The sequence below is a fragment of the Camarhynchus parvulus genome, chromosome 5 (genome assembly GCF_901933205.1).
Source record: "Camarhynchus parvulus chromosome 5, STF_HiC, whole genome shotgun sequence".
In the NCBI taxonomy this organism is placed as follows: Eukaryota; Metazoa; Chordata; class Aves; order Passeriformes; family Thraupidae; genus Camarhynchus; species Camarhynchus parvulus.
The window spans coordinates 61775132-61800286 of NC_044575.1; the positions used below are offsets into that span (position 1 = coordinate 61775132).

Here is a 25155-nt window from a genome sequence, read left to right on the forward strand (position 1 = left end):
CATGGGGTCCCTGTGTGGGCACAGACACGGGCACCGTGGGGTCCCTCCATGGGCACAGACCCCAGGCACCAAGGGGTCCCTCCATGGGCACAGACCCCAGCACCATGGGGTCCCTGTGTGGGCACAGACCCGGGCACCATGGGGTCACTCTTGGCAGAGATCCCAGGCACCATGGGGTCTCCCTGAATCAACCAACCTGTGAGCACAAGCCCTGGATCAAGCACCATGCCCATGCCGTTGTAGTAAAACATTTATTTGTTCAGGTGATTGAAGCTACCATGTTTACAGCTCGTGACCTCACCACTGGTGACATGGGACATGACTGGGACCGCAGCTGCTGCCACCAGATTCTTCGCCGTCATTTTTAGTTATAAAAAACTCAGACACCAGAAAAAACAGGAATTTCAGACTTCAAGTGGCAGATGGGAAACCTGTGAGGGGGAAGACAGTTCCTCGAGGCAGCCGACCTGGAGGGCCCAGGCTGCAGCTTCAAGTAAAGGTTCCGGAGGGTGAGCCAGAGGTCAGTCCTGGGAGAGGCTGAACCGGAGCGATTTCTGCCGAGGAGCAGCATCTGTGGCAGCGTGGTCAGGGAGGGCACAGGGGCTGGTGTCCTGCAGAGAGGCCCCGGCTTCTGCACAGAGAGACAGAACACACAGAGTGAGGGCACGGCGAGCAGCAGCTGCCCTTGCATGGCCCAGGTGACACAGATGTGGGATGTGGGAGCACAGCAGGAGCTGCCAGGGGCTGTTGTGGGCACAGCACCCACCAGGAGCTGCCACAGACCATTGTGGGCGCAGCACCCACCAGGAGCTGCCCTGGGGCCATTCTGGGCACAGCACCCACCAGGAGCTGCCCTGGGGCCATTGTGGGCACAGCACCCACCAGGAGCTGCCAGGGGCCATTGTGGGCACTGCACCCACCAGGAGCTGCCCTGGGGCCATTGTGGGCAGGAAGCAGCAGCAGACCCTGCCCTCAGCCCTGGCACACACTGACTTGGTGCCATGTGCCCTGCAGGGGCTGGGGCAGCAGAGCATGGCAGCTGACAGGGGACAGGGCTGGGACTGGGATAACAGGAGACAGGGATAACAGGAGACAGGGATAACAGGAGACAGGGATAACAGGAGACTGGGATAACAGGAGACTGGGATAACAGGAGACTGGGATAACAGGAGGCTGGACTGAGACAGGGCTAACAGGAGGCAGGGATAGCAGATTGGGCTCACAGGAGACTGGGCTAACAAGAAACAGGGCTAACAGCACCCAGTGTCCCACCCACACCTCTGCCACATCTTGTCACCATCAGGGACTGCAGGCACAGCACTGCTGCTGCTGCTGCTGCAGGGAAAATCCAACAAGACAACCCCCAGAACCCCCAGCAGAACCAGCAAAGCTCATTGTTCCAGAACCAGAGAGTTCTCTGTTTTCAACATTTGCCGCTGCCCTTGCACAGGCCAAGCCTTTGCCCGGGGCAGGGACCCCAGCTCTGCCCACTGCCAGGGGGTCACACAGAGCTGGGGAATCCAGAGCAGAGCAACAGGGTATTGGAATCAAATACACATCACACTGCAACACACAGCACCCACCTTCCTGAGGAGTGTGTGTGCACCAGGAAAGGTCACTGCAAGGACGCTGTGCCACTGTCCTGCCCGGGGCACAGGGACAGCCCATGGGCAGCTGCTCCACCTCTGGGCCTGGTCCCACTGCTGCTGGCACCCAGCACAGCCCCCCTCACCTGGGGAAGTGCAGGTGTGCCACTGCCATGTGCCAACACCATGAGCCAGGCACCACCTCAGCTCCTCTGTGCGTGCTCTGGGTTACAGCCCCTGTAGGAGCACACAGTATGGGCAATGTAGAATGTAATCTTATCCCCAACAAGTTGCAGCTGAACCAATTACTAAAGATTAGGAGCAGGCCAGATGATAACAAGCAACACCTGTAACCAATAAGAACAAGTGGCATAAAAGAGTGGATTGGTGGGAACTGGAGTCAGGTGGTTGCTGCAAGGACCAGGAACAGTTGGTGCTCAGAGGAGATGCCTATGACAAACATTGAGGAGGTATGGGACTCTGAGGCTGTGGAACCCTTGCACCATAATGATAAGAGAACTCTTAATATATAAGACAACATGTAATGATAATAGAACTGTTGTGATCTATAAGACAAGCAGCCCCCACAGCACAGACTGAGCACAGGCCAGGCGGGGTCCCTGTGTGCGCACTGAGGGGCTGGGCTCCAGGCCTGGCTGGTTTTCCTCTCTCCCAGGTGAATTTCTCCTGCACAGGAGGAGGCACAGCTTGCACACAGCTCTGCAGGTGCCTCCAGAGCAGCAGCCTGGCAGTGCAGGAGCAAAACCAGCCCACACCAAGCCAGGCACAGCAGCCCGGGCTCAGCCCTTAGATTCCTGACCCAGACACTGCTGAAGCGCAGCTCTGGAGCCACCTGAGGTGACACAGCAATCCAGGAGAGCATGATCTGTCCCCAGCGGGCAGGAGCACCCTGTGCTGGTCTGGGACACTGCCAGAGCAATGCCCAGCAGGGCTGGGATGGTCCCTGGGAGGCAGGAGCACAGCCCAGCCCAGGAAGAGCTCAGAACTTCCTGCAGCAATTTCTCCTCCACCAGGGCCCATGCATAAAGCCCCTCCCATGGCTAAAACCCAGATAATCCACGGCTGAGCAGCAGCACACAGAGGCCAGCTGAGGCAGGCCATGCCTGAGGGCAGGAGGCACCCTGGGCTCAGTCCCTGCAGAGCCCTCCATGGCTGGGGTGATGCTGGGGCCACAGCACATCGCCCCCACTCCATCACCTGTGCTGAGGAGTTCTTGCAGCCTGGGGAAATAACCTGGGGTTATTCTGACCCAGGGGCATCTCAGCACTTTTCTGTCTCACAGCTGGCAATGGTTTTTGCAGAACAGAAGGGACAGAGAATTCCCTCCTCCAGGAGGCTTCCCACACTTTGAATGAACCCTGAATCAAACCAATGTCCCACTGCACAGTTACTCCAGTGGGAACGGATGATTCCATGCCCAGGGCACTCCCAAGGGACAAATGATCCCGTCAGCCAGGGAGAGGAGCTGGCACGAGAGGAACCCCTGGCTGCCCAGATCCCCTTGCCTGCACTGCCAGCAGAAAGGCACCAAACACAGGGCCATGTGGTCCCTGCACACTGCTTGGCACAGAGGCACCGTGGACAGAACATCAGCTGCAGTGCTTAGAAAATTATTCCTTTGAGTGAAAAATTACAAATATAAAAATAAACTTCCTTAAACCACAGGACACCATCAGTATTTTAGCACTTTCACAAAACATCACACAGATTTAGGTCCAGTTTTAGACAACATAGAAAAGCATTTTCATTGGATGTTTTTAAAATGCATGACTAAACCCACGCACTCCACAGCAAACCTCTGACACCCTCTCTGTACCCCAGGGTGGGGGGAAGGTGCCTCTGCCAGCACAGCCCCCCACTGGGGCTCAGACCTTCATGTTTGACCCACACTGGGCAAAGCCCTTGGCATCAGAGTGCCAGACCCTGGACAGGCCACCCTGTCCCCCACAGCACGTGTTTAACAGCTCACTTCTGTTCATGCATGCTCATGGCTGCCAATAAATCCAAGGAGGGATTTGTTGTATTTTTTTTCAACTTTTCCAGCAGGAAGCAGGCTTTCTCATTTTGAGGCTTTGTTTCCTATTTGGTCTCTGCATTTCCTGAGGGAAGCAAAAAGGGTTCCTAAAAAAGAAGCAGCCTCTTCCTTTTAGGTCCTTTACACCACCCTCATTGACTTTGTTCTTCTGTGACAGGCAATAAAATCACCCAGAGCAGCCCACGCTGGCCAAGAGCATCAGCCCCTCAGTGCAGAGTCCTGGGGGCAGAGATGGGGTGCCAGGGGCTGTGCCCCACTGTGAGATGTGCCCCCAAACTGCTCTGGGGCCGGCTGCTGCCCTGGCTGGAGCCAGGCTGGCACCTGCCCGAGTTACTGTGCCCCCAAGAACAAGCATACAGGGTATAAAATTTAACTATTCTCTCACTTTTATGGCCACAGAGCCCATCATGAACCTGTTATTTGGCATCTGAGAATGCACAGTGCTCAAATATTCAGAGTTAAGCTGTCTCTAATTTGAATATGATGACCATATGAGTTTAATTAATATTAACTGCAGGCTTCCCTTTACAGTGAGCAGAGCAGCTGCCATGCACACAACAAAATCTGCACCTGCTGTCCCCTGCTGCTGTGGGGCTCTGTCCCTGCAGAATGGCCCAGAATCACTCCATCCCACAGGCACAGCAATTAGGGGCAGCTCAAAGGTGAGACCATCATCTTCCAGGCCCTCCACGCACTCAGGGGCTGAAAAGAACTGGACCAAACTATGAAGTTCTGAGGAAATGTGGCCCAGGAGTCTAGGACAGCAGGAGATGCCCATCCACACCTGACCAGATGAGGTGCTGAATGGCCACAACCCTGCCGGCTGCCCACCTGCTTACCCACCTGCCCGCCTGCCTGCCCACCTGCCTGTCCACCTGCTCACCTGCCTGCCCACTTGTCCACCTGCCCGCCTGCCTGCCCACCTGCCTGTCCACCTACCTGGTAACCTTCCTGCCCACTTGTCCACCTGCCTGCCCACCTGCCCACGTGCTTACCCACTACCTGCCCACCTGCCTGCCTGCCCACCTAGCCACCTGCCTGCTCACCTGCCCACTTGCCCACTTGCCCATCTGCCTGTCCCACTCACAGCCCTGCTCAGCTGTGCCCAGCACCCTGAGGTGCCCCAGCCCCACTCCCTGCCGAGGGCTGCAGAACAGGGCACTGCCTGCACCAGGTCTGGGTGCCCTGGACCTCTCGGGGAGAGCCAGTGTGGGATCCCAGCTCAGGCTGTGGGATTCCAGCTCAGGCAGCTCTCGGGGAGGATCCCAGCTCAGGCAGCTCTCAGGGAGAGCCAATGTGGGATCCCAGCGCTCCACCAGTGCCAGCCCCAGCCAGCCAGAGCCGGCACAGGGGAAGGGCCCCATGCCCTGGTGCCTACTGGTGCCCCACAGAGGGAGCTCTGCAGCAGCACCAAGGCCCGGCCCCGGCAGGGCAGTCACCGCGAGGCTGGCTGGCGTACCGAGTGAATATTTTATTTTACACAACATAACAACACAGCGTTGTTGCTCCTGTACAGCATCTGCCTAAAAACAAAGGCAACACCATTGTCACGGAAAAGAAATGTACAGTCTGACCGGTTTAAAAAATATCATTTTACTGATTGATCCAGAAGTGGTTATTTGTTAGCTTGGAGGAAATTGCATTTCCTTTATAAAAGGCTTTTTCTGTGAAAACTCTCTCTTTTGTTTTCTGCTACCGCAGAACCAGGAAGCCAGTCCTAGAGCAGGGAAGGCACTGGTGCTGTTTCGTGCTTTTTTTCGCCCCTTAATCTTTTTTCCTTTTTTTTTTTTTAATCTCTGAATGTTGCCTTCGGTTTTGATATTAAATAAAACCAAACGAAAACTAAATAAACCCCCGTGTGCACTGGGTGGCTTATACAGAACCCGCCATGAACAAGCCATTAATCAGCGAGACAGCAGTGGACATCCAAATCCAATTCCCTGGGAAAGGGAGTTTCACACAACGTTTGGTGGTTTTAGTTAAAATAAAAATTTAAAAAAAAAAAAAAAAAAAAAAAAAAAAAAGCAGGTCACACAGTGCTTTCCAATATCCACTCAGAACTGGAGAAAGTTGCTGTTCCGCTCTGGGCGCAGTCTGCCTGGAGCAGCATCCCGTTCATGGACATGCTGCGCTTGGAGCGCAGGCCGGCGGGGCCGCGGGGCTCCAGCAGCTCTCCGCCCAGCGAGCGCCGCCGCTTGGCGCGGCTCGCCTCGGCCGGCAGCGTCAGGAACTTACTTGGCTTGGATTGTGCTCTTTTGTACGTGGGGGCCGCCTCGGGGCCGCGCCCGGCCAGCGTCAGGGCCGTGGAGTTGTTCCTGTTGGAGTTCTGGGGCTCGGCGCCGCCGCCCGCCTCGCCCTGCGCCTCGCTGCCGGGCTTGGGCCCCGACTTGCGCTTCTGCTTCTGCGGCAGGGGAGAGCTGGAAGTCCAGGCGGGAGGCAAAGCCGAGGTAGTGGTGGCCGAGTCCTGGCCGGAGCCGGTGTCCGGCGACTGCGCGGCACCGTCGCCCGCAGCCTTGCAGCACTGGACGCCCTCCTCGTGCCCGAGAGCCTGCTTGGACATGGACTGCGACAGCGCCCCGCCGCAGCCCTGGATCTGAGCCCCGTTGGTCTGCGAGTACACGTTGCTGACCTTGGTGGCCTTCTGCTGCCCGTTGTTGTTACACACCTTGTAGCGGATCATGAGGATGATGATGAACACGAGCACGGACGCCACAATGATCCCACCGATGATGATAATCATGGTCCCGCCCAGGAACTGGGACTGCATGAAGTGGCAGCGCACATAATCCTGCTCGGTGGTGAACTGTGTGCAGCCCACCACCCTGGTGGCCGTCAGCGAGGTGATCCCGTCGTCGTAGATGGCCAGGACGCACAGGTCGTACATTGTCCCCGCAGCCAGGTTGTTGACCAGAAAGGTTTTGCTCGTGGGAGGTATCATTCTGGGGGAGAAGGAAACCACTGTGAATGAACCTGATGGACACAGCCGCACCTTCCCACCCTGTGGGGCAGCCCAGGCTGTGCTGGGCACCACCATGGCTTGTCCACTGTCCTCGTGGGGCTCATCTCCATCCCCCAGCAGCTCCTGCCCAGCCTTCCATGTAGCAGCAGTCACTGCCAAGGCCCCTGGCACAGCTCAGCATGGCAGAGCCCCCCATTAGAACCACCACATCAAAAACATGGATTCACAGGATCACAGAATGGCCTGGGTTGGAATCAACATTTAAAGACCATCTAGTTCACCCTCCTGCCATGGGCAGGGACACCTTCCACCAGACAAGCCCTGTCCAGCCTGGCCTTGGACACTTCCACGGATGAGGCACCCACAACTTCTCTGAGGAACCTGTGCCAGGGTCTCACTGTCCTCACAGAGAAAATTTTTTTCAGTTACCTGATCTACATCTACTCTCTTTCAGTTTAAAGCCAGCACCCCTTGTCCTAGTAATGGATGGAGAAATGCACAGAAGAAATGACCAAGCAAAGCCAGTGCTGAAGGGTGCAACAGCCACACCAGGCAGCACAGAGCCCCCTGCACGTCCCCAGCACAGGCATCACCAGAAAGTGCTGCAAGGAACATGCTTACAGACACTGTCCTCCCTGTGCTTCCACAAAGCCGAGCACATTAGGCACCATTTAATCCATCTACCTTCACAACCTTTCTCAGATCAGTTCAGAGGATTAGAGGTCCACTTGAATTACCTAAAAATAACACTGTTCTAAGTAATTTTCCCGTTTGTGAGTAGAAATGGCACGAGTCCTTCCGGAGGCTCCCACCACGAGCTGCCGGGGCTGGGCTCTGCTCAGCTGGCACGGCATGGCACAGGAACTGCAGCAGAGGGGTGCCCAGGCCAGGGCCACACGGCAGCACCACGCACCCAGCACGGTCCCACACGGGCAGGCTGGGGCTGCCTTACCTGTAAACAAGGGAGTCATCGTAAGTACCATTGTACTGGATTTGAAACATACGTATCCCAGGTATATTCCTCTGAAAATTGAATTTCAGCAGAGCTGTGGAGGACGTCGCTTCTGCGACGACCACCTTCTTATCCTGGCTGACTTTAGTATCCCCGTTGCTACTGCTGGCATTGGAGCCCGACTTGGTGGATGTGGAGATATCCGAGGAGCCCGGGTCAGGCTCGTGGATGTGGTTTGTGCTGTTCAGCAGGTGGGGCAGTTTGATGATGTGCAGGTCCACGGTCTGCGTGGCCTCCCCCGCGGGGTTGGAAGCGATGCAGGTGAAGGAGCCCGTGTCCTTCACCGTGGTGATGAGGATGTCGAGCGTCCCATTGTCGTACACCGTGGACCTGGTGGCGTTGGAGATCAGCTTGCCCTCGGGTGAAATCCAGTGGATGGCTGGCTCGGGGTCGCCGCGGGCCTTGCAGCGCAGGGCTGCCCGCTGCCCCTCCAGCACCCGCAGCTCGTGGGTGTGCCGCGTGATGAGCGGGGGCTCGCACAGGAACTCCTCCTCGGGAATCGACCAGAAGTACCGGCCCGACAGCAGCGTAGGAGAGGCACAGGTCTCCAGGTCGTCCTCCCTGGAAAGGCGCCTCAGCCACAAGAGCTCACAGTTGCAATGCAAGGGGTTCCCACCAAAGCTCAGCGCAAACGTCGAGGGGCTGATAATTCCTGAGGTTGCCAGCACCTGAGCGCGCTGGAAGAGCGGGTCAGGCGGCAGCTTCTGCAGTTTGTTGGACGTGACGTCCAGCCTGGTCATCTTGTGGAGGTGGGAGAAGGTCCCCTTAGGAATATGGTCAATCATGTTGTGGTCAAGACTGAGAGTGTGCAAACTGACCATTTTCTCCACGGCATCCCAAGGGATGGTTTCCAGATTGTTGTAAGACAAATCCAATTCCTCGAGAGCTAAAACATCATCAAAAGCTGTGGAAGAAATTAAAGTCAGCTGATTGTTGTTCAGTATCAAGTGGTGGAGATTGGAGAGCCCACTGAACATGTCATTAGTGATCTTAGTCAATCGGTTGCTGTTCAAATGCAGAGCCCGCAAATTGCGCAGGTCGGCAAACGCGTGAGGTGTGATAAAACTGATTGTATTCCGGGACAGCGTCAGGTCCACCAGGCTGGTCATGTTGGCAAAGTCTTTCCTTTTAATGTTTGTAACAAAGTTGTCTGCCAGCCGCAGCTCCACGGTCCTCCTGTCAATGTTGGGAGGAACAAACAAGAGCCCTTTCTTGGCACACAGGGTGGCGAGGTTGGGAGACAAGATCTGACAGACGCAGCGCTTGGGGCAGATCTGAGCTCGCACCGCTACGCCAATGAACAGCAGAAACAAAAGCAGTTTTTCCATTGTAGAACAGATTCAAGAGCCTGCAAGGGACAGCAGACAATGGTTAGTCTCTGTGAGCTAAGACAGACATAATAAAAGAGCCAAGACAGACAGTCTGAGGTTAAACCATGGAACTGAAGTTCAGGTGGCAGCGAGCCACCCTCCCTGTGTTACCTGGTCCTTCTCCATCCCCCCATCCCAACACAAGAGTGCCTGCCAGGAGTGCAGCTGAGAGTCAGGGATGTTTGCAGCTCCATGGATACACACTGACACTCATAAAAATCACAAAGCCATTGGGAAGCCGCCCCTCGGGCCCCTCCTGCTCGAGCCCACCCTGCTGCCCAGTGCAGCTCCACATCCCAGCAGAGCCCCTGCCCTCCCAGGCTGCTGGCCATAGTGACAAATGTCCAGGTACAAAAAACGAGGAGTGGCTCATGTGTGCTTCACTTGCTAAGCTGAAACTCTCAGCGGCCTTGAAATCGCAGCAGCTCAATGGGTTTACAGCCATCTCCACTGAACATGTAAGCTCTTAATGCTATTTTCAGAATGAACTCAGAAGGAGCTGATTTTATGTCATTCAAACCCCAAAAATGCAAATAAAACAAAATGAAACAAAAAAAAAACCCAAAAAACAAAACAAAAGAAAACAAAAACCCAAGAAAAGCCCCCACAACAGAGATCTAAATAAAAATGGATCTTGGGCTAATTTGAGCTGATCACAGCTTTCCGGCTCCCCCTGGAAAGCCCAGCAGTTCAATCAGCTTTATTGCTTACACTGCCAGGCCTGCTCCTCGTGGCAAGTGGGAGCAGGGCTGCCAGCAGCAGTGCCCACGCAGCTCAGCAAGGTCACCCACCAGGGACTGTGCCAAAGGCTCCCAGCATGGCCGGGAGGCTCGGGGTGCTCCTCCCTGGAGCAGGTGGGAGGCTCGGGTGCTCCTCCCTGGAGCAGGTGGGAAGTTCAGGGTGCTCCTCCCTGGAGCAGGAACAGGTGGGAGGCTCAGGGTGCTCCTCCCTGGAGCAGGTGGGAGGCTGGGGATGCTCCTCCCTGGAACAGGAGCAGGTGGGAGGCTCAGGGTGCTCCTCCCTGGAACAGGAACAGGAGGGAGGCTGGGGATGCTCCTCCCTGGAACAGGAGCAGGTGGGAGGCTCAGGGTGCTCCTCCCTGGAGCAGGTGGGAGGCTGAGGGTGCTCCTCCCTGGAGCAGGTGGGAAGTTCAGGGTGCTCCTCTCTGGAGCAGGAACAGGTGGGAGGCTCAGGGTGCTCCTCTCTGGAGCAGGAACAGGTGGGAGGCTCAGGGTGCTCCTCCCTGGAGCAGGTGGGAGGCTGGGGATGCTCCTCCCTGGAACAGGAGCAGGTGGGAGGCTCAGGGTGCTCCTCCCTGGAACAGGAACAGGAGGGAGGCTGGGGATGCTCCTCCCTGGAGCAGGAACAGGAGGGAGGCTGGGGATGCTCCTCCCTGGAGCAGGAGGGAGCAGGGTCCCTGGAGAAGCACCCACCACGTGTCTGAGGGAATTGTGCCATTGTGAGCAGGGCTCAGAGGGGCTCCACGCTGAGACTGAAGCACTCAGCTCCCTTTGGGACTGGCACAGTTATACGTGCTCAGATCAGATTACTCAGACCCATTACAACCCCAGAGATGCATTAATGAAGCTCAGCTGAAATACAGTTTCACAGCTAGCCAGAACCAGAGCTCTTGAGTCGTCATTGATATTTAAAGACATTTAACGTCAGAACAACAACTATTGCTCCTGTTATCCAGTCCATCCTTAAACCAAACCAAATCTGTGGTGCCGTGCAAGCAGAGGCAACAAAATGATTAGTGAAAATACCAGCCCTAAACCTGCTTTTCAGCACAATCAATGTACTTTTTCCTGATACTTCTGGGGACTGCAAATATTCAGGACTACTCCAGCTTTTGAGTTCCCACTGGAAAAATAAAAGCCTGCTGCTGCAGTCCAAAGCAGAGTGTGCCGCTGTGGGCAGTGCTGGGAGCTGCTCCCAAACCAGCATAACCAGCACCATTCTGGCTGCCATGACTTGCAGCAGAAAGCAAAGTGCCATGGCAGCATTCAGCTATGCTCTGTGCACTCACTTTCATGACAGCACTGCAAATCAGGGTGGCCCTGCAGGTGACAAGGACCTGGAGGGGAATGGCAATGCCCAGCAGTGAAGGACACTGCCTGCTGCAGCCCCCAGGCCCACTGGTGTCACCCACCAGCCACCTCCCCGACCAGCAGCTGCACCTCATGGCCAGGGACTGCCACCTGTCCTTTCCAGGTGGACTTTGCTCCTTTAATGTACATCTGGTAAGGACCAGACGGGAATGGGAATGGGCTCAGCAGCTCAGGGCACCTGCAGCACAGCCATGGGGTCCCAGGACAGCCTCGGCTGGGGACAGCACGCTCGTTTGAATGTGCTGACCTAAGGCTGCCAGTTTAGATTCATGGCTATGATTGAAGTCATGTGCCTGGATTCAGCCAAGTCCACTGCTACAGCTACCCAAGACTAACACAGGCTTGAGCCCAAATCAGCAAGTTCATGAGTTTGGAAATACCATTACAAGATGAAACGACTCAAACAACAGCTGGGATGACAAGGTTAGCACAAAGTAACCTACCAGAGGTGGGTTTTTTGGATGTTAAGAGTTTTGGATATTGTCTCTGCCAATATCCTCAGGTCAGATGCCCAGCACATGGCCAGGGCTGGATGCAATGCTATCAGTGAACATCAGGCTCAAAGGGCTGCAGGAAATGGGGCAAGAGCAGCCCCCTGGCAAGGCCAGTCACCAGCACTGTGCCCCATGCCCTGGGTTTAGGGACAGTCCTCTCCTATGACCCTCCCAGTGACCTGGGCTGAGTGCACCCCACGTACACCTGCAATGACACTGAACCAGGAGGAGGGACTGAGCCCTCAGAGCCCGGGGTGCTGATGGAGAGGTGCTGGTGATCAGAGAGCTGAGCACCCCCCAGCCCTGACTGCAACGAGGACCAGTGAGGATTTGAAATCTGGACGCCGCAAGTGATGGAAACAGCAAAGCCACACCTGGATCTGCATGAGGCAGCAGGTGCCCCAGATGTGCAGGGATGGGGACAGCCCATCCTCCCCAAGGGCATCATCCCTTGCTGCAGGGAAACATTTCACCTCCTCGCTGAAAAAACACAGAGCATTTCCTCCCAGAGTGCTCGGTGCCCCACCACTGAGACATTCCAGACACCAACTGCAGGAGCTGGTGGCTTAGGAGGACAGCCATCAAAAACCACACCTGCTGCAAGTCAGCCGGGACATGTGTCCCCTCCTGTCCCAGCACACCTCATCCCCCACACAGATAATTCTATAGAGACAGCAGAGCTGACATGGCTGAGAGCTCATTGCAGAAAACACCTTTTGGACTAATGAAAGCAATATGTGATTCTCATTACCTGTCTGAAAGATGACAAAACAGAAAGGAAACTGCCTTCTTACATAAAACAAATGCCAGCTTCCTGGGCAGGTGGGCACTGCTCGTTTACTCCTGCAACAGGACAAGGGTAGCAAGCTCTTCATGCGACATTTGTGATTCACAAAAAAAGCCTCTGGCATATACTGCTCTTTACATCCATTCTGTTGCTACATTTGATCACTTTGAGTTACTCATCTGTCTATAAAACCTGCGTTGGGGTTGCTGTGGGCTGCATGGTCACACAGAGTGGGAACTGTGTCTCCAAAGAGCCAGGGAACCTGTGAGCCCCAGCACACTGCAGGGGCTGGGAGCCCCCCATTCCCCCATCAGGAACCTGTGAGCCCCAGCACACTGCAGGGGCTGGGAGCCCCCTTTCCCCCCCACTGGCTGGAGGGGATGGTCTGGAGTCCCCAGACTCTGCTCCTGTCTCTGAGCACAGGAAGACTTTCCTTCCCCATTTCTCAGGTATGGAGCAGGCCTGACAGTGTTGGGCAGGGCCAGGGCTCATGGAGGCAGGGACCCCTCTGGCGCTGCCCCCCCTGCCCACCTTGCCCTGGTCACTCTCAGCTGGGACATCCCCACACACTGGGTGACACTCCCATGGTCCTTCCCCTGTCAGGTGTTTCCCACAGGTCTTCTGGCCTTCACACCACCTCCAACCCAGCCCTGAACACAGCCCTCCATTCCAGCTCTGGAACACAGACCTCCATTCCAGCTCTGGAACACAGACCTCCATTCCATTCCAGCCCTGGAACACAGACCTCCATCCCAGCTCTGGAACACAGCCCTGCATTCCAGCCCATCCCAGCTCTGGAACACAGACCTCCATTCCAGCTCTGGAACACAGCCCTCCATTCCAGCCCATCCCAGCTCTGGAACACAGACATCCATTCCATTCCATTCCATTCCATTCCATTCCATTCCATTCCATTCCATCCATTCCATTCTACATCATCCCATCCCATCCCATCCCATCCCATCCCATCCACGGAACACAGACCCCCATTCCATCCAGCCCAGCTCCCTCTCCAGGGCTGCCAGGCTCATGCCAGCCCCAGGCCTGGCAGCTGCAGAACAGCCATCCCTGCCCAGAGCAGGAGCCCTGAGCTGGCCTGGGACCCAGGCCACACACGGGCAGGGGGTAGGGTCAGTCTCCAGCTCCAGCCCCACACAGGGCTCTGTGAGACCCACTAGAGGATCTCCACAGCTTCCAGAGGAGCCACCCGCTCCTGGGGGACACCCCAACAGCCCCTGGTGCATCCTGGGCACACACAGACCCTCCGGGCAGCACCTCCTCGGGGCAGACTGCCACCACAAAGCTGTGGCAGGTGCTGAGAACGGGCAGAGTAAGCCCAGCCCGGTGGGCACAGCTGTTCTGAGCCCCCAGCAGCACTGCCAGGGCGAGCAGCAGGCACAGCCTGGCACCCAGTCAGCTGCAGGCTGTGGGAACAACTGCCCACCTGTTCCAGCAGCACACAGAGGTCAGGGGAAGTGCTAATGAATTGGAAATTCCTGCCTGGAACGGATCCAAGGAACCCAGGACTGAAATGGCACATAATGTGATGGCTCCTTGTGCCCAACACGCTGCATGCTGGGGGCTTTGCCTCCTCCTCTTTGGGACATGAAGTGCAGCATCTGCCCGTGTGCCCAGTGCTCCAAGGGTCATGTACACATCGTGGATCACACAACACATGGGAGCAGAAGAATCCGTAAGACAGCCATTAATCAGCAAACCACATCAGTTCCTGTCTGCATGGCCAGCATGCCAGGGATGCCCAGCGTGCACACCGGGAGCTGCTGCAGCAGCTGCCAGCTCAGGGCCTGCCTCACACATCCTCTGTCACCGCTCAGGCCACAACAGAGCTACTGGCTGCCCTCCCCACCCCTCCAGAAGGACGGGTGGCAAGGAATCCACCCAGGGTTCTCAAGAGTCTTTGCAAATTCAGTTTCATGATGGAGGAAAAAATAGTCTGGAAGCTGACGGTGTTCATCTGCTGGGGATGGAGGAAGGGCAATCACAGCACCAGCCACCACAGGCACCCCCCAGCCATGCCAGAATGTGGAACGTGAAAGGAGATTCTGGGATCTGTGGCATTGCAGCTGCTGGCACCAGTGAAATGGAGAACAAGGAGCTTCAGTTTCACCAAGGTCAGTGGTTTGCAAACAGGTCAGAGGGTTTTGCTGAATCGGAAACAAAGTACCTGAGAAAAAACCATTTGAATCCAAGAAACTCACCCAGAGGTTTGCTTTGGGGGCTGTGCCAGGCACCCAGGGCTGAGCTGGCCAGGAGCACCAGCCAGGAGCACCAGCCAGCACCACAAGGCCACCACGTTTGACCCCTGCTATAGGACTGGAGAGGTGAATCCCCACAGGGAGCCATGAGACTGGGAAATCCTGAACCTGGTCCCAGTTAGAGGGCTTCCAACAGCCACAAGCCCCTCAGACCCCTGGGGACCTCAGAAGCAGGAGCAAGGGGCCCAAAGGGAAGGCCAGGGGCAGCGCTGCCAGCTCATACAGGGATAATGCCTCTCCTGACATAATGAATGTTCCTTCCTCAAAAGCTCCATTTCTGGGCTTGTGCTGGGTTTCCCCTGTCTTGTACACAACAAACAGCTTCAGCACTCACCCTTGCAATACACAGCTTAAAAACATGCCCATAAAGTTCAGAAATCGAGGAGAAAAATAGAATATCCTTTTTTTGAAGCACTTTATTTTAGAATTGCTCCACATTGTCTGCAGCAGACAGCACTAACAATGCCAAGTGCTCAGAAAGGCAAAAGCCCCACGGGGTTCCTGCAGCAGTGCACATGTCACAGCCAGAGTGTTTGCAGCAAGGACGTGGGCACATCCTGGGCATTGCCCCTCACTGCTGCTGACACAGCACCCCGTGCCCTGCATCTCACAGGGATGCTGGAGCCTTCCCAGGAGGGATGGGCAGCGTCAGGATGGCTGCAGTCAGGGCACAGAGTGCCAGCCAGCACCAGCCTGGCCTGGCCCTGCCTCCTGCACTGCTGGCTGCTGGGACAGTGACCCTGGGGCAGTGACCTGGGGCAGTGACCCTAGGACAGTGACCCTGGGACAGTGACCCCTAGGACAGTGACCTGGCACAGTGACCCTGGCACAGTGACCCTGGGGCAGTGACCTGACACAGTGACCCTAGGACAGTGACCCTGGGGCAGTGACCTGGGGCAGTGACCCTAGGACAGTGACCCTGGGACAGTGACCTGGGACAGTGACCCTGGGACAGCGACCCTGGCACAGTGACCCCTAGGACAGTGACCTGGCACAGTGACCCTGGCACAGTGACCCTGGGGCAGTGACCTGACACAGTGACCCTAGGACAGTGACCCTGGGGCAGTGACCTGGCACGGTGACCTGGCACAGTGACCCTGGCACAGTGACCCCTAGGACAGTGACCTGGCACAGTGACCCTGGCACAGTGACCCTGGGGTCAGCCCAGCCAGGGCTGCAGACATGGCATCCCCAGGGATTTCAATGCACCCTCCTGCACTGCTGCACCCTCCAGCACTGCTCCTGCACGCTCCTGCACTGCTCCTGCCCCCTCCAGCACTGCCCCTGCACCCTCCAGCACTGCTCCTGCACCCTCCAGCACTGCTCCTGCCCCCTCCAGCACTGCCCCTGACCCTCCAGCACTGCTCCTGCCCACCTGCTGCTGGCACAGCCCCACAGCCACACCGGGGCTCCTGCCATGCTGTGCCCTGGGGCAAGGGCAGAGGGAGCAGAGCCCAGGGGCTCCCTCCCTGCAGGGCTGCAGTGCAGGCAGCTCACCGAGGCTCTGGTACCTCAGACAGAGCCCAGAGTGATCCAGGGGATGAGTCAAGCAGCAGAGCAGAGCACGACTGCAGCTTGGTGAGGTATTAATAGCTGTGCGTGAGGAAACAGCCAGGCTGGGGGCACCTGCTGCTGCTGCTCCAGGGATGGGGAGAGGGCCCTGAACCAGCGCTGAGACAGGCACTGAACACAGCACTGAACACAGCACTGAGACAGGAACTGAACACAGCACTGAACACAGCCCTGAGCCCAGCCCTGAGCCCAGCCCTGAGCCCAGCACTGAGCCCAGCCCTGAGCCCAGCCCTGAGCCCAGCGCTGAGCCTCACCCACTGCCACGTCTGCAGCCCGTTCCAGCCCCTGGATGCCATCCCTTCCCTCCAGTGCTGACCTCAGCACAGAGCTGTGTGAGGCTGCCAGAGGGGCTGAGGGGAGCCAGGGGGCACAGGAGATGGCTCCAGACATGGTGAGCACACAGGCCCCAGGACACACAGTGGGTACACAGCTCCCTGGCACTCTCCATCCTGACACCCTCCCACAGCAGCACAGCTTACCCAGCACTGGCCGTTTGTAACTTATTGCTGTGGTGAATATGTAACAATGGAAAATGAGGTAATTGATGCCTCATCCCCAGAAGAGTTCAAGGCGAGATTGGGCAGGACTTGGGGCAAGCTGGTCTAGTGGAAAGTGTCCTTGCCCGTGCCAGAGGCATGGAACAAGATGGACTTCAAGGGCCCCTTCCCAACCAAACCATTCTGGGATTCCATGAGTCTGTGAATAAAATTGTTCTTAAGGTTTCCTTTGCCAACAAATGCCACCATTCTAAAGCACCAACACTCTCACTCCCCAGCAGGCACTGGGAGAGGGAGCCAGGCACTGGCCGGGGCACTGTGGGCAAACCCAGCATGCCCACCAGACACACACGGTTTAACTGGGGGCAATCAGAAGCACAGGAACCAGCGCTGTGAAGGGCGACACTGCAGCACGACACAGCAGAGAAAACGGGGATTAACCATAAGCAGATTGCCAAGCCTCAACAGTCCACAGGTTTTATCAAGCACTGTAAAAATAACTTATTTCTTCCATGGCCTTGCTTCTGCACAGCCCACCAAATTAAATGAAAAGTAAACTAACAATGATTTACTCCAGATGGACATTTATTATCTGCGTAATAATATCCTGCAATCGTCACAGCATTAACTGAGGCCAATTCTGTTCTTAGTCACTGTACCCTACATAAACATATAGTAAATTAAACACTATCTAAAACCAGGCGTTTATTAGGGTTGTCTCTACACTTGCCTGAACATCACTTGAGGATGTGAGTCATAAAACAAGCTGGATTTTGAGTTCTAAAGTTTAATTTAATGTCAAGGAGTACTGGGTACAAACTGTAGATCGCTCTCATGGAAGAACACCTATTTAGTATTTAGGTCTGGCTTGTTAACTGGTAAATCAAACAGATGTGGCCAAATTAGCTACTGAGATGATCTAAGATGTGCCATGTCTACAGCAGCCGTGACACTTCAAAGGCAAACCCCGGGAATCTCAAGGAGATAAAGCATTTCCATCACAATAACGGGTGACACGCGCCGGCAGGATACATGTAATAAAGGAAGGACAACAAGAGATGAAATGGAAATTTGTTTTGCAGAAGCCAAGAATAGAGCATGATTTATATGCACTTATTTTAATTTATTTCAGGCTGAATGCAATTTATCTAAAGTCATCAAAAATTAATAGGCCATACAGAAAGTAGTAGTAATAAATCCAAACTCGGGGCACACAGCAAGCACATCTCTTTTCAATCGCTATTAGCACTTCACTATCTAATTAATCCACCGAGTTATCTCGTCTGGAAAGCCAGGCAATCCAGCCTGGCAGGACAGGCGCTGGCTGTGTGGCCCCTGGCGTGCTGTGGAACGTTTAAAAGACCGAGGCTAAAGCTGAGAGCAGCCCAGAGAGGGAGCCCAGCAGAACCCAGTGCCCTGGGACTGGCACCCCAAAGCTGAGAGCAGCCCAGAGAGGGAGCCCAGCAGAACCTACTGCCCTGGGACTGGCACCCCAAAGCTGAGAGCAGCCCAGAGAGGGAGCCCAGCAGAACCCACTGCCCTGCCCTGGGACTGGCACCCCAAAGCTGAGAGCAGCCCAGAGAGGGAGCCCAGCAGAACCCAGTGCCCTGCCCTGGGACTGGCACCCCAAAGCTGCTGCTGCTGCTGCTGCTGCTGCAGCCCCCAGTGTCCCACAGCACGGTGCCACAGCCAGAGCACCCTGTGCCACAGCAGGGAGCTCCCCAAGGGTGACCAGATCTCCCCAAGGGTGACCAGAGCACCCCAAGGAGTGACCAGGGCACTGTGTCCCAGCAGGGAGCTCCCCAAGGAGTGACCAGAGCTCCCCAATGAGTGACCAGAGCACCCCAAGGAGTGACCAGGGCACTGTGTCCCAGCAGGGAGCTCCCCAAGGAGTGACCAGAGCTCCCCAAGGGTGACCAGATCTCCCCAAGGGTGACCAGAGCACCCCAAGGAGTGACCAGGGCACTGTGTCCCAGCAGGGAGCTCCCAAGGAGTGACCAGAGCTCCCCAATGAGTGACCAGAGCACCCCAAGGAGTGACCAGGGCACTGTGTCCCAGCAGGGAGCTCCCCAAGGAGTGACCAGAGCTCCCCAATGAGTGACCAGAGCACCCCAAGGAGTGACCAGGGCACTGTGTCCCAGCAGGGAGCTCCCCAAGGAGTGACCAGAGCTCCCCAAGGGTGACCAGAGCTCCCCAAGGGTGACCAGAGCTCCCCAAGGAGTGACCAGGGCACTGTGTCACAGCAGGGAGCTCCCCAAGGGTGACATGAGGTGACACTGCCCCACAGGTGAGCCCCTCCAGAGGCTCTCACCCAACCCAGAGAACATTCCAAGCCCTCCCACCACTACCCACAGGTTGTGTCCAGCACCCAGAGCACCAGGAGCAGGGCCAGGGCAGGGCCAGCCCCTGTCCCCAGCCTGTCCCCATGGGCTGGCCATGCAGCAGGCAGGAGGAGCAGCACATGCCCTACCCCAGGGCCCTGCTCTGTGGCACTCTGGGGACACTGGGTGTGAGGCAGGAGCAGTGGTGCCTCCTCTCAGCTGGAGCTGTGACAGAAGCAGGGGTCAGTCCCCACCAAAGAGGGGCAGAGCCCCCTCCCTGTCCCTGCACACGCTGCACATCCATGCTGAAGGGGCTCAGAGCCCAGCACAGGCAGGGGACAGGCTCAGGGCACAGTGTGAGCCCAGCACAGGCAGGGGACAGGCTCTGGGCACAGTCAGAGCCCAGCACAGGCAGGGGACAGGCTCTGGGCAGTGTGAGCCCAGCACAGGCAGGGGACAGGCTCTGGGCACAGTGTGAGCCCAGCACAGGCAGGGGACAGGCTCTGGGCAGTGTGAGCCCAGCACAGGCAGGGGACAGGCTCTGGGCAGAGTGTGAGCCCAGCACAGGCAGGGGACAGGCTCTGGGCAGTGAGAGCCCAGCACAGGCAGGGGACAGGCTCTGGGCACAGTGTGAGCCCAGCACAGGCAGGGGACAGGCTCTGGGCAGTGTGAGCCCAGCACAGGCAGGGGACAGGCTCTGGGCAGAGCCCGCACAGGCAGGGGAGGAGCCCAGCACAGGCAGGGGGACAGGCTCTGGGCAGAGTGTGAGCCCAGCACAGGCAGGGGACAGGCTCTGGGCAAGTGTGAGCCCAGCACAGGCAGGGGGACGGCTCTGGGCACAGTGTGAGCCCAGCACAGGCAGGGGACAGGCTCCTGGGCACAGTGTGAGCCCAGCACAGGCAGGGGACAGGCTCTGGGCACAGTGTGAGCCCAGCACAGGCAGGGGACAGGCTCTGGGCAGTCAGAGCCCAGCACAGGCAGGGGACAGGCTCTGGGCAGTGTGAGCCCAGCACAGGCAGGGGACAGGCTCTGGGCAGTGTGAGCCCAGCACAGGCAGGGGACAGGCTCTGGGCACAGTGTGAGCCCAGCACAGGCAGGGGACAGGCTCTGGGCACAGTGTGAGCCCAGCACAGGCAGGGGACAGGCTCTGGGCACAGTGTGAGCCCAGCACAGGCAGGGGACAGGCTTTGGGCGCATGTGAGCCCAGCACAGGCAGGGGACAGGCTCTGGGCAGTGTGAGCCCAGCACAGGCAGGGGACAGGCTCTGGGCAGAGCCCAGCACAGGCAGGGGACAGGCTCTGGGCAGTGTGAGCCCAGCACAGGCAGGGGACAGGCTCTGCACAGTGTGAGCCCAGCACAGGCAGGGGACAGGCTCTTGGGCACAGGCTGTGAGAGCCCAGCACAGGCAGGGGACAGGCTCTGGGCACAGTGTGAGCCCAGCACAGGCAGGGGACAGGCTCTGGGCACAGTGTGAGCCCAGCACAGGCAGGGGACAGGCTCTGGGCACAGTGTGAGCCCAGCACAGGCAGGGGACAGGCTCTGGGCAAGTGTGAGCCCAGCACAGGCAGGGGACAGGGGCAACAGGCTCTGGGCACAGTGTGAGCCCAGCACAGGCAGGGGACAGGCTCTGGGCAGTGTGAGCCCAGCACAGGCAGGGGACAGGCTCTGGGGTGTGAGCCCAGCCGCAGGGACAGGCTCCACAGGCCCAGCACAGCAGGGGACAGGCTCTGGGCACAGTGTGAGCCCAGCACAGGCAGGGGACAGGCTCTGGGCAGTGTGAGCCCAGCACAGGCAGGGGACAGGCTCTGGGCAGTGTGAGCCCAGCACAGGCAGGGGACAGGCTCTGGGCACAGTGTGAGCCCAGCACAGGCAGGGGACAGGCTCTGGGCACAGTGTGAGCCCAGCACAGGCAGGGGACAGGCTCTGGGCAGTGTGAGCCCAGCACAGGCAGGGGACAGGCTCTGGGCACAGTGAGCCCAGCACAGGCAGGGGACAGGCTCTGGGCACAGTGTGAGCCCAGCACAGGCAGGGGACAGGCTCTGGGCACAGTGTGAGCCCAGCACAGGCAGGGGGACAGGCTCTGGGCACAGTGTGTGAGCCCAGCACAGGCAGGGGACAGGCTCTGGGCACAGTGTGAGCCCAGCACAGGCAGGGAACGGCTCTGGGCACAGATCAGTTGAGCCCAGCACAGGCAGGGGACAGGCTCTGGGCACAGTGTGAGCCCAGCACACACACAGACATTGTGTGCCAGCAGCTAGTCAAATCCAAGCCAGCAGGACATTGGCACGTGTGAGCCCAGCACAGGAGGACAGGCTGGAGCCAGAAGCCACAAGGCGGGCAGCTTGCAGTAGAGCCCAGCACAGCAGCTAGCTCAGAGGCAGGCAGCTTGGGCGTGAGCCCAGCACAGGCAGGGGACAGGCTCAGGGCACAGTGTGAGCCCAGCACAGGCAGGGGACAGGCTCTGGGCACAGTGTGAGCCCAGCACAGGCTTTTAGGGACAGGCTCTGGGCAGGCCAGCCAGCAGGGACAGGCTCAGGGGCACAGTGTGAGCCCAGCACAGGCAGGGGCAGCTTGGGCAGTGTGAGCCCAGCACAGGCAGGGGACAGGCTCAGGAGCGCACAGGCAGGGGACAGGCTCAGGGCACAGTGTGAGCCCAGCACAGGCAGGGGACAGGCTCTGGGCAGTGTGAGCCCAGCACAGGCAGGGGACAGGCTCTGGGCAGCCCCTGCAGCTGCCCCAGCAGCTCAGGACAGAGTGTGAGCACAGAGCCAGCCTGCAACAGCTGCTCAGCACCTGCACAGAGCTCACTGACCACAGAGCTGCAGCAGGAACCTGACAGACCTCAGCCCCCATTTAGATCCAAAGGAAATCAATGGCCATACCAAAAGGAATATTTTCCTTTACCAAGAATGACAGTTTAAGTGAAATACTGGGACTCATATTTTTTAAAACTTCAGATACATCTGTCAGGGTTGGGCAATTTCGCCTAAAAGGGAAACTTTCAATGTGCCATAAGGGAGAAACTATTTTTGCAATCTTCCCTTTGGCTCAAAATCTGCTGCTGGGATTTTTCAGGAGGCAGCACTCCACATGCTTGAAAAAACTGACGGCTCTAAAATACATATTTATGGTTTCCTGATATAGGGAATAAGAACAGAAGAAAGTAATGATAAGCTGCAGGAAATGTTACAGAGCCTGGCAGCAGGACAGACAGCAAGCCGGGATCAGCAGCAGAGTCAGGGGAGGACAGGAGTAAAGGAAGCCGAAGGGCAGCCCAGGCACTGCCCCAGGGATCCTGGCCAAGGACAGGACGGGCTCAGGCACAGGGCTGCTCAGCTGCAGCCACAGCTGGAGATGGAATGAGGCCTCCATGTACAAGGAAACGTGTAGGGAAAGCTGTGCTGGGTGGGATGGAGCCAGGAGAACCTCAGAAGCCTGTGAAATGCACAGCCCTGGCATGGGGGTTGGTCAGTCAGGATCAGGAACACCCACCTGGCTCTGGTGTCCCCACGCTCAGGGACAGGACTGGTCATCTGCTGGGTCAGCACCCATCACACGGTCACATCCCACAGCTGTCCAGCTGGCACTGCACAGGCTGGGCACACCAGGGGCTGCTGCAGGTGGCAGAGGCTGTGGGACTGCCACGGAACCAGGAGCAGCATCTGTCACACAGCCTCTGATGGCATCAGCACCAACCGTGCCAGGACAGGCTGGGGGAGAGGCTGAGCACGGCCCTGCTGTCCCAGCAGCACCCAACAGCAGCAGGGAGGACAGGAGATGTCCCTGCTTTATTGTCCAGGAATGCAGGAAGAGCCAGTGGTGGAAACAGCGAGGGAGGGGAGTGGGAGAGGGATCCAGCCCAGGAGGAGCAGATGGCACAATTCCCCCAAGACCAAATCGTATTTAATTTTTCTATCAATTTTCATTAGCCTTTTCCCATGCCTCTGGTTCATCTTCAGCATTTCAGGATTTGTTAAAAATAAACCATTACTGTCTCAGGGAGCTCCTCGGCCAATTATTTTAATACTCCTGGGTACCAGTTATCCAGCTCTGCCACTTTTAAACTGCCTTACTTAAACTGTCACTTTTTAACCTTTTTCCTAGCTTCTGCAGCAGTAGAAAACAGCTGCCATGAGTTTGCATTTCGCTATTCCTTTGCAAATGGCAAACAGAAATAATCACAGAAAACTTTTGTATCACCCCAAAGTATTTCCTGCTTTGCTTTGTGAGGTGCAGCCCTTAACAGGCTTGTGTTTGTATCTCAGGTGTAGTTCTCCTCCTGCTCCTGGTACCAGAGCCAAGGACACTGAATGTGTTAATTACAAAACTCCCACCAATCTCAGAAGACAAATATTTAGGCACAAAAAAGACCCTCGGTGTGCGGATGCATTCTTGGGCAGTGCAGCAAAGAAGGAAGGAAGGAATTTTGGGCATAGGAAGAATTTCTTCATGGAAAGGGTTGTCAGTCACTGACAGGGGGGCCAGGGAGGCTGGGAGTGCCCATCCCTGGAGGTGTCCCAGGAATTCCTGGAGGCGGCACTCAGAGCTCTGGGGACAGGGTGGGCATGGGGCACAGCTGGGACTCTGCTCTTGGGAAGCTCCTGCAGCCCTGATGGTTCTGTAATTCAGTGGTCTGGCAGGATGTGGCCTGTGAGAGGGTGGTCAGAGGGCAGCTGCAGCAGAAACTCGGCCCTGCAGCCCCCTGCAGCCCCTTGCAGGTGCTTCCCACCCATAGCTTTGAACAAGGTGCCACCAGGACACTAACGAGCAAGTGCCTCATTATTTCATCTGTTAATTAGCCACTTCTCCACCCCCTGTCACCTCACATTACTGAGGCCTGCAGCCAGGGCCACTGGGGCAATGCTGGCACTGGTGTTTGCAGTTGCTGGGATGGAAGCCCTGGCTAGAGAGCACAGCTCAGAGCTGAGCTACTCCCATTAATGGAGCACAGCTCCCACACTTGCAGGGATTAGTGGGGGACAGCATCACTGCCACCAGGAGAAGCTGAACCACGACTGCCTGTGACCTCACCTACATCAGTTGTGAAAAGCCTGTGAACAGCTGACCAGAGATGGTGTGAACTGCTCAGGCCAGGGCTGACACAGTGCCACTGTGTCCCTTCCTCTGCTCCCAACATCTTGTAGGACAGAAAAAGTAACACAAGCAAATAAAACTGGTTTCCCTTCAGCTGGACAAGATCAAAACCGCTTTACACAGATTTCTGGAAAAGGAAAAGACAGCCACTTCCAAAACTTCTAACCCACAGAAATTATTCTGAAAGGTTAATTTTCCTCCTCTACATCTCAGTGCATGAAGCAGACACCATCAGATCTGCCACATGCGATCCCATCAGTTTGCAGGATTTATCTCCTTTGTCTGTGCCAGAAAATTTAATGGGTCTCTTGGTCCTAATGTTCTTCACTCAGCAAAGAGTCTGAGCATTTCAGATAAGAGACATACTTAAGGCTTTGGCAAAGAAATTTAGATTTTAATTGCTTCTTCAAAATTTGATCAATTGTCCTGCTATGGCAAGATTTCCACGGAACTCAAGAATGGATGCCAACAGATGGCCACCCACACCCAAATAATCCAGCTGCACAGCTGGGGCTGGTCCTGCAGCAATGCCTCACAAGGGCTGCACAGCTGCAGCCACTGCTCACACCACAGTCCAGCTGTGGCCAGCTGCGCAGGAGCTGCTGAGGAGCACGCCAGGCTCTGCCCATCATGCTACGTGCCTGCAACCCTGCTGGAGGAGCCTTCCTCTGGCATTCCAGCTGTGGCCTGGAGAAGGCAGAGGTCTTGGGAGGTCCTGACCACCTTTTCCCACATCGACTCCCCACGGCTCACAGGAGCAGCGCTGTGCTCTGAACCAACCTGAGAGGCAGCTCCTGAGGCACACCCACCAGGTGCAGGCAGCACTGGCTGGGACTGCCCAGCAGCCTGCAGGGTGCCCATGTGGGACACCAGAATCCTTCACCCTTCAGCAAAAGGGAACCCAGCACTGCAGCTCACCCTGGGCACTGCCAGCTCCAACACCGCCTCCTCCAGCCCTTCTGGTCAGGAATGGAGCTTGGGATGGAGCCTGCAGGGTCAGCACCTTCCCCCTGCCCTTGT

The 25155-nt window shown here is 56.9% G+C and overlaps 1 protein-coding gene across 4 annotated transcripts in view; it reads right to left on the bottom strand.

The window, feature by feature from the left end:
- Positions 1–239: 239 nt before the first annotated feature.
- Positions 240–25155, bottom strand: part of LRFN5 (leucine rich repeat and fibronectin type III domain containing 5) — a 46754-nt gene continuing 21838 nt past the window's right edge. For 2 of the 4 annotated variants that reach the window (XM_030949526.1, XM_030949528.1), the window contains exons 2-3: positions 7554–8961; positions 5409–6581 (exon numbers count right to left, since the gene is read on the bottom strand). In XM_030949526.1, coding sequence (XP_030805386.1) covers positions 5672–6581; positions 7554–8941 — 2298 coding nt within the window. In that variant the 5' untranslated portion in view covers positions 8942–8961 and the 3' untranslated portion in view covers positions 5409–5671. Of the gene's footprint in view, positions 632–5408; positions 6582–7553; positions 8962–25155 lie in introns of those variants that run through there. The other 2 variants (XM_030949529.1, XM_030949530.1) reach the window with 2 other exon arrangements.